Source organism: Pteropus vampyrus, unplaced genomic scaffold (genome assembly GCF_000151845.1).
Source record: "Pteropus vampyrus isolate Shadow unplaced genomic scaffold, Pvam_2.0 Scaffold388, whole genome shotgun sequence".
NCBI classification, from domain to species: Eukaryota; Metazoa; Chordata; class Mammalia; order Chiroptera; family Pteropodidae; genus Pteropus; species Pteropus vampyrus.
The window spans coordinates 840,588-850,329 of record NW_011889169.1 but is presented as its reverse complement, the minus strand read 5'-3'; the positions used below and the strand labels follow the sequence as shown (position 1 = coordinate 850,329).

The following is a 9,742-nucleotide window of genomic DNA, read 5'->3' as shown; positions in this document are numbered from 1 at the left end:
GAGAGTCTTCCGGTAGAGTAGAGATTAGAAGAGTTTTTCATTTTGCTGATCAGGGGATCCCTTGGGCTTATAGGAGAAGGAAAGAACAAAGGAGTTACAATGATGTATATTGTAGGAGGTTCAAGGTAGGATTTGGTGACTCCCCACCCCCTTCCCCACCTGGGTTTTCCATGACAGGGAGTAGAATGGAATTGCTTATTGTACCAGGGCTATATTTATGTCTGAGAGCCAGGCAACGATCACATGTGGATCAAATTACCCTTGAAAATCACTCAGGAAGGTGCCTTTATGGAAACTGACATATATAGCAAGTTTTCTTCCATCAATGGAACACATCAAACCAGAGGAACCGATTGGGTATATTTAGGAGCCATTTTTATAAAAAAGAAATGTCTCTCCACAGTGCAAGCACACGATGCCGATTGATGCCTTCATTGTCTGGTGCTTTTTCTGCACAGGAACGAAGACAATTCCCACCTCCGCTCACTCAGGCACTGGCTCAAGGAGGGAATCTTTTGGCTTCTTTGGACAGCTATTGCTCATATTTGCCATATATATATGTCATATATATTTTCCATATATGTCATATATATTTTCCATATATGTCATATATATATTCCATATATATATATAAATAAAACAAATAACTCATTTCCAGAATGTTTAAAGAACTCCTATAAATCAGTAAGAAAAAAACAATCCAATAATAGAGTGGGCAAATATTGAAACAGACATTTTACAAAAGAAGGTATATGAATTACCAATAAGCCCATGAAATGATGTTCAAAGTCATTAGCCTTCAGGTAAATGCAAATTAAAATCACAGTGGGATATCATTATATGCCCAGTAGAATGATTAAAATAAAAAAGACTGACCTTGGTGGGGATAGGGAGCAGCAGGAATGCTAATACATTGCTGATGGAAATGTAACATGGACAAGCACTTTGGAAAAACAGTTGCAGAGTTACTTATGATGTTAAATAGAAATATGTATATACAAAGACTTCTCAATGGTTATAGCAGCTTTATTTATAATATCCCATAACTGGTAACAACTCTCAAATGTCCAACAGGTGAATGGGTAAATTGAGTTACACCCATCCGATACAAGCATACTCAATAAACAATAATAAAAGTTTACTGATACACACAACATGAATTAATTTCAGAAACGTTATGTTAAGCAAAAGAAGCCAGGTACAAAGGTGTACATACTGAATGACTCCATTTATATGAAGTTTCAGAAAGACAAAACTAAGTTGATTTAAAAAGGGAGTGAAAAAGTTGAAAAGATTCCCAAAAAACTTATTTCTCTCTCTCTCTTTTTTTTTTTTTTCTGAGCATATGTAGTTGAATTTGGGTAAGTTATCTGTGCTTATGATGCAGCTTCGTATGTCTCGGAATCAGCAGGTCCACAGGACTCTACTAATGGTTAGATCAATGATTCTCAAAGGGGAGATACTGCCCTCTAGGGGTTGTTTTGGGACATTGTTGGTGGCATTTTTTTTAATTGTCAAAATTAATGGGGCCTCTACTTGAATTTAGTAGGTTGGGGACCAGGGATGTTAAGTGGCATGCACTGTGTGTGACTGTCCTGGGAAATGAAGTATTGACCCATCTCTCAAAATTCTAATGTCCTGCTGGACATTTATGTAGGTGAGGAACCCATTTATAATTCTGAGCCCAGCATCTAAGGCTGTCTTGCAAGTATTTGTCGCACATTGAATTTTCCTGAAACGAAATTGTGTAAATCAAGGGATGATTATACCTTATTCTGGTTAAGACTTTGCCCAAGCTGTTCACCATTTGGGAAAGTCAGGACACAGATAGCAAACACTTTGTGTAGTATTTGAGGTTTGCACATAGTACACCTGTTTGAGTCTACAGTTGTAGCTGTTACACTCATGCTGTGTATAGATATAAGATCTGAGTATTTCTTAGGTCTTTAAATGTACTACTTACATGTCAAAATACATATTATTATAAAAATTTCTTTTCTCATTTGCATTATAGTTCTTAATTTGATTTTTCTTGAAATTATGTGATTAGATAGGTTACAATATTTATAAATCTTATTTCAGGATAGAAAAAGGGGGCATTGCAAAATGTTTATTATAAAAAGGGAGGATTGGGTCCAATAGTACCCAGTGAATGTCAAGCTCTCACCAACAGATTAGAGGGATCTCAGAGAGGATAGAGAGAGGAGCTATCCTGTTCCATCAAGAAGGCCAATGTTTTATCGATGTTCATTTTCCTCTAAGCATAAGGACTCAGTGTTTCATGAGGAGACAAGCAGACATATTCCTTCCTATAGAAATTTACTGCAAGGATACACAGAAATGTGAGTACACAGGACACTGTGCATGTCCCATCCATTTATACTCTTTTATCCCTGTTCACAGCCTTGGCTGAAGTGACAGTCATATGCAGACCAGGAGGCCCCTTTCTCCTGTGCCTCAGACACAGTTGATTGGACAAGAGGTAGGCACCTCCCCAAACCAAACTAATCTCATAGGCTGGCCAGCGAACTCTACTTGATATGTGTGGCACAAAATGGTGAACTGGATCAATCAGATTCTCTGTTACGAGGATTTAAATTGGGAAATACAGAGAATAAAGTAGTTTATAATTGAAGCTGAAGCTGAAAAGATGCTTTAGTAAAAGTCAAGGTTGAAGAGTGGGGTGGGTGGAGGTGGGAGGAGGGGCGGAATGAGGCATAATTTAAGGAAACAGAAGCTGAGTAAATAGAGGTGATTAAAGGTAAAGTAGGCAGTCCTCTACTTTAATACATAAAGTATTCAATGTTTACATCCAAACATCAAAGTGTTGTGGGATCTACCACACTGCTTGCTTTTCATATTTCGTCTTGTATCTCTCTTCCTTTGCATACCGGGCTTTAGCTATATGCCATTCTTTTGGTCTCTGGAGCAAACCACCCTCCTCCCAAAGGCCTATGCACATACTGTTTTCCCTGGAATATTCTTCAAACTCCCTCTCAAGTCTTTGCAAACATGACTTCTCATCCTACAGATCCTAGGTCAAATGCCATCTCCTCAGAGGGGGTTACCCTGATAGCTCATAGGGGTGCAATTCCCCCACCCTTATTCTAAATTACTATACTCTTCATAGCCTTTACCACCATCTGTAATTATGAATTAATTTCTTGTTTAATGCTTTTTCCTGCACAGTTTGTGGACTCCACAATGGCAAAGCCCGTATTTGTTTTATTTACCATTTTATTACTAAAGACTAACACGGTGCCTGACAAATAGTAGATGATCAATAAATACTTGTATATATATAACTAAATGACCATATGAATATGTGTTTTCCAAGGATTGTGGTTAAGTAGATCTAAGACATGCTAAAAAAATTCTTAGCTTCACAATATAGTCACATGTCTCTTAAGGATGAGAAATGTGTGGTTAGGTGATTTTGTTATAGTGTGAACATCATAGAGTGCACTTATGGTTAGAACATATGGTATGTTAAACTCTTTAAGAAACAGCCCAGTTGTTTCCAAAGTGGTTATACTAGTTTACATCCCCGCCAGCAGTGTATGAGAGTTCCAATTGCCAACACTTGTTCCCCATCAACAATTGTTACCGTCAATTTCGATATTCTAATATGTATGTAGTAGTATTTTATTGTGATTTTAATTTGCATTTCTCTAATATTTATAAATTTTCATGAGTTTATTTGCCACATGTATTTTTTTTTGGTGGTGTTGGTTCAACAGTGTTGCTCATTTTGTTGTTGGATTTTTTTTATTCTTATTGAGTTTTGAGAGTTCTTTACATATTCTGAAAAAAAAATCCTGTATAGGACATGTAATTTTCAAATATTTTCTTTTCTAGGCCTTTTTGACTGATTTAGCTTTTTCATCTTTTCTAGCCTTACGATTCTTAAAGCACTTAATGTTTATAGCTTTTATCTTTTTTAGAGCTCAATTTTTATTATATATCAAGAGGGCAATATATATTTAAAAATAAATTAAAGTATAAAAAACAGTAACATATCTCTATACCTACCATCCAGATAAAGAAAATAGAATATCAGCATTACTTCTTCCATTTTCTATGTTCTTAGAGTGAGCCATTAACCTAAATTTGTGCTTTATTGATAGTTTTGTCATCTATGTCTATGTCCCTAACATGATATTTGTTTATATGTTCACCTGATCAAGTTATGGAAAAAATTTTGTTAGGATTTTGATTGGAATTTCATTGAATCTAGGAAACAATTAGGATAGAATTAATATCTTTAAAATATTGAGTCTTCTAATTCATGAACTGATATGTCTCTCTGTTAATTTAGGCTTTTCGATATTGTCTTTCATTAAGAGTTTCTAATTTTCTCCATAAAATTCTTGAACTTTTTTTTTTTTTTTTAATATTCACAGGTATCGAGAAGTATTTTATTTTTGTCTGTTAGCTATTTGATTACACTAAGTTTCTTAAATCTGTGGCTTCTTCTGTGCATGACTTATTATTTTTATTGTGTGCTAAAAATTGTATTTAAAAGGACTGTAGAGACTAGAATAATTATTATTTTCACTCAGGGAGAACATATCCTTCTGTTAGCTAGTTGATATTGGTTGTTGATATACCTCTGCAAACCAAAACAAAATGTTCTTAGTTCTTGTAGTCTGTCGAATAGATATGAGGAAAATTTTGGAATTTCAAAGTAATAATTTATTAGATGATAATAAGATTAATAATATAACTAAAGATATCGAGTGAGAGCACAGTAGAATTACTGAGAACCTGAAAGTGTACACATTTATACTCTAAGTCTTCTACCTTAAAAGATTCTAGAAATATGAAGATACATAGCCACACCATTCATTAGAGGACAATGATATCATCATATATCATGTAGATTCCAGAAAATTCCACTGCACTCTTGTTAGAGAGTGAGATTGAAAAAGGAAAATAGTGTTTTATTATTATTATTATGAAAATAGTTTTGATTTCACAAACCACCTGAAAGGGGACCTCCAGAGACCTGTTGGGATAGACTGACAGACTAACACAGGGATCAGCCAGAGGTGTTTATTGATCAAACTCAGGAATCCACTGGGGTTGGACTCAAAATAGCTTCATCTGTTTTCATAGCTTTAGGCTTCAGAGAACTCAAAATAACCATGGCCTTTCTTTTGGCTGAGTTTTCTTGGGCATCACACAGCATAGCTTATTATTTGTGCATAAAACATAGACCTTTTCCTTTTTGAAACATCTGTGACGGCATTTGCCATGAAGATTCCAGCATTTTTGGCTGTCACCTGACACAAAAGAGAAAGAAGAAAGGAGACGACGTCAGTCTTAAGAAGAGGTAGGGGCTGGATTTGGAAGGTCTGTAAAAGGATTAAAACGGATGTCACAGAGGGTCCTTAGTTTCCCTTGCCTTTAACCCTGATCTCTTTTGTCCCCCCGCCCCCCATCTCCCTTTTAAAAAACTGTGGCAAAATACAAATAATATAAAATTCACCAGTTTAAGCATTTTAAAGTGTACAGTTCAGGAGCATTAAGTACATTCACAATGTTGTATGACCATCATCACCAACTAGTTTCAGAACTTAAAATCATCTCAAACAGAAACTCTGCACCCATTAAGTATTCTCATGTTGCCCTACCCCCAGCCCTAGGCAACCACCCATTTGCCATTCTCTCTATGAGATTTGTATACTTTGTATATTTTATGCCAAATGGAATCATATAATAAAATATGTGGTCTTTTGTGTCTGGCTTCTTTCACTTAGCATAATGTTTTTAAGGTCCATTCATATCTTGCTTTTTAAAAAAAATTTTTGGTGATTTTTGCTAACATTCCGCCGCTCTCTTCATAATTTTATTTTTATTTCATCCACCAACCACCATCCATCCCCAGAACTCTTTTTCATCTTATAAAACTGAAACTCTATACCCATTAAACAATAATTTCTCATTCTCGCTTTCTCCCAGCCCCAGGCAACAACCCATCCATATTATTTTTGATACATTTCCTGTCCCAGAATCTTGACTAACTGACAAACTACAAAGCTGGCAAAAATAGCTCTTAAAAGAACAGTCCTGACAGTTTTGGGGATGCGATTGCACCAGTGCTGTCAATAAAGAAGCTTAAAGATCTGGAACAGTTCCCAACTATTCCATCCACAAGTTTTTAGCAGTTAAAGATGAAATCTGCTACTTGAGGCAACAAAAACATGTACCTCCCTCTTCTCTTTCTTCTATAGAAACTCCAAGACTGCTCTGACTCTGGTTTTCATGGTCTCTCTGATGTCCATGAGCTGAATAAAGTCTGTAACTGAGTCAGTTAAACTATTTTGTTCAGACGGTTTGGTGCCATGACTAGTCTCAATTTCATTAATTTGTCATTTACTCTTATTTCCTTCTTTCTGCTGATGGTTTAGGCTAGGTTTATTTTATGATCAGGAATAAATTGTTTCGAGATGATCTTTTTGTCTAATATGGGGGAAATTTTGTGCTTCAGTGGAAAACTTGCATTGTCTGGAGCAGTGCTTCTCAACTGGAGTGATTTTGCTCGAAGGGGATGTTTGGCAATGAAATGTCTGGAGATATTTTTAGTTGTCACAGCTGGTGAGGGGTGCTACTGGCAATTAATGAGTGGAGGCTAAGGATTCTGCTAAATATCCTACAATGCTCAGGACAGCCACAACAAAGAATTATCGAGCCCAGAATGTCAATAATTGCCAAAAGTGTCAAGAGTCCCTGATCTAGATAAATCACAACCTTCAGAGTTAACTAATTTTGATTATGTGAGTGTTATTTTACAACTCTATGAATTGTTGATAAATGGTAGTAATTTAAAAATCATTATTTTCTGTATCTATGCAAATATGTTTTGTTCCATAGAGATTCAACAGATATCCTCCCTTCTCCTGCAAAATATTTTTATCTATTTGTAAATTCATTTTGACATTCCTTTACTCCATATATATATTTGTGCTTTGACCCAGTTATAATATCTGCTTTGTTCTCTCATTACGAGTTAAATGAAATCTTTAACACATGTTCATTTTTACATAGGTATGAGAGCCAGAAGTTTACTTTAAAAAAAAAATCTTTTAAAACTTCTTTGGAACCTGAGCTAACTGCAGTCATAAGCACCAGATTCTGAAAAAAATACATTGAGAGAAATTTAGATGTTCACTTCAATTAGATGTATTATAGAGACACCTGGTGTTTCTGGACTCTCTGAAATGGAGCTTGATGAAGAAAACTTCACAGTTTTTTCTTCTTTTCTCAGTAAAGAAAACTTAAAAACTATTCTAAGACAATATCGGTGGAGAAGTTTTAATTGAATCACGAGGATAGTTTCAGTATATGTACAAGCCAGTTTCATAACCCTGGAAAAATAGTGAGGGTGGGACACGAAAAGGAACCACCATCTCGGGAATCCTATACAACTCCCTACACCTCAAGGATTTGAATATGTATTTATTATTGCTCGCCTTTTCTATGATTGGCTAGATGCTTTTCCTTGCCAGAAGGCGATAGCATTTCCTGTGGCTAAAAATGATTGTCGTTTGTCTTTTCTAATCCTAGAAAAGGCCAACAAAAGTGACAGAATGTAGATTAGTGGTTGCTCGTGGCTGGGAGGCAGCGGAGGTGACTGACTGCAAAGGGGTGGAAGAGATCTATTTGGGGTAATGGAAATGTATTATACTATGATCGTGGTGGTCATTATATGAATGTACACAGTTTTTGAAGTTCATATTGTGTGCCTAAAATGTGGAAATTTTATTTTATTTATTTTATGAAAGTTGTAACTCAGTAAAATTGATCAAAAAAGAAACGATAAGAAAAATTCAATAGCAAGTGACACATATTAAGAGAGGCAAAGGAGATTTAACGTAGAGACAAGATGAGACCTTGAGAAAGAAAACCAAAGCAAGCTATCAGAAAAAAAATACTCAAACTATAATTCTAGAAAATGTTCTTTAAATAACAGATGACTTGAAAATGCCAAAAGAGTTTGCAGTGTATCTGAGAATGTTGGTGCAGAAGGAAAATACAGAAATAATATGGAATATTTTAAGTATAAATCCTGTAGTCCTCACTTTGAATAGAAAGAATCAATATTAATTCATGAGGTCTTCTATATACATTTAAATGCGTTGACTTTACCGTCTAGCTGTCTACTGAAAAGATGAAGAAAGAAAGAAGGATCAATTTAGTAGCACTGAATACCTCTACCACTAGATCATAGTTCTGAAATACCATTTCCTACTAAAAAATAATCAGAGCTTCTTGAAGAAATGGCTAATTCAAGATCTGAGCAAGAATTGTATAAGATGAGCCTAGAAAAGGTAGTCTATGCCAGATAACCAGTTGTGAACCAGTGAAACTGCTTTTGTTACTTAAGAAAACGACAAAGTGCTAAGAAGCCTGGTTTCCTCAAATCACAACCTGTTAGAAACTTTGTATTTGAAATGATACCAGCAAGTTTGGAACATTACATTCTTCCCTGAGAAAGGGCGTCATTCAATGAAGACAAGCAGCCTTGATTTCAGAGCCAAGGACAGAGGGTCAGAGAAAAGATTTAGGGATACAAAATGCTACATCTCTCTTAGTTTTGTACTTTCCCTGGAAATGGGACTCTGAACCCGCTTTTCAGCCTAGGCCAGATGTTAACCCTTTTACATACCGACCTGTGGCCCTCCCTTGCCTTGAAGTCTATCAAACACTGCTTCATTTACATTTTTACTTAAATTCTGCCCTTCTTCTTAATCCTATAGTCACCAATGACCCATGGTTCCTCTGGTGTGTATTTTCCTTTGCTGACGCATGTTAATATATCTAACACTGTCTGACTGCCGGTGTGTCCATTGTGATGTTTATAAGATGGACTTTATCACAGGGAAACTATCAAGGACTAGCAGAGATGTCAAATAAGGCTCAGGCGCCATATTAAAAAAGCTCCCACGAGTCAAGGATAAGACAAGGTGAGTTTCAGTAAGAGTAAAGACTGCAGTGAATGAACGTTCATCAAATATATTTAAATCCATGAGCTTATGATGATATTAAAAACAATTTTTTCACATTTGGAGGATGATAGGAAAAGAAATCATTATCTTGCAGATTTATATAAAAAGAAAAATCAAGCATCTATTCTCTTTCCCATATAAACTGTACTGCTGAGTAAACAAATGGTAGATAATCAGAAGTGTCTTTATTATATTAGTATTCCAGCTAACTAGTGAAAATCACATAATAAAATATTACCATTTTGCAATGCCCAAAGAATTAATGCATCCAGGCTTTGAGCATCAATGACTATAACTGTCACTAAAACAGAGGCGACAAACATATTATGTGCCTCCCAATGAAAGAACATTATCAACACCAAAAGTTTTGCCAAAAAGTTTTGAGTCTGATCAAACTTCTGGATCCAGGTACCAATTTGTAGGAAATACAGAGGTCAGTGGAACACGTTGAAATTCACCTTGAGTATGCAATCAGCAAAATCTGTTCCTTTGGACTGAACTGTTCTGTCTACATTTGTCTCATGTCCTGAGTGGCAATAAAATATCTTGGTGATCAATCAAGTCATGAAGGAAATGGTGGAAGAGGAGGAACCCAAGAAGAAGTCCTGCATGGCTTTTCAAGAAGTCAGCCCTTACAAACAAAAAGATTATTAAGCAGGTAAACAATCATTTATTCTTTGCTGTCAGAAAAATTTTGAATTAGGAAGTTTAGTGAAAACTTGGTCATTCAC

General features: G+C 35.6%; 1 protein-coding gene across 1 annotated transcript in view; it reads right to left on the bottom strand.

Annotated features, from left to right (window-relative positions):
* Nucleotides 1–5,136: 5,136 nt before the first annotated feature.
* Nucleotides 5,137–9,742, bottom strand: part of DEFB123 (defensin beta 123) — an 8,838-nt gene continuing 4,232 nt past the window's right edge. The window contains exon 2 of the mRNA XM_011380130.2: nt 5,137–5,285. Coding sequence (XP_011378432.1) covers nt 5,137–5,285 — 149 coding nt within the window. The remainder of the gene's footprint in view (nt 5,286–9,742) is intronic.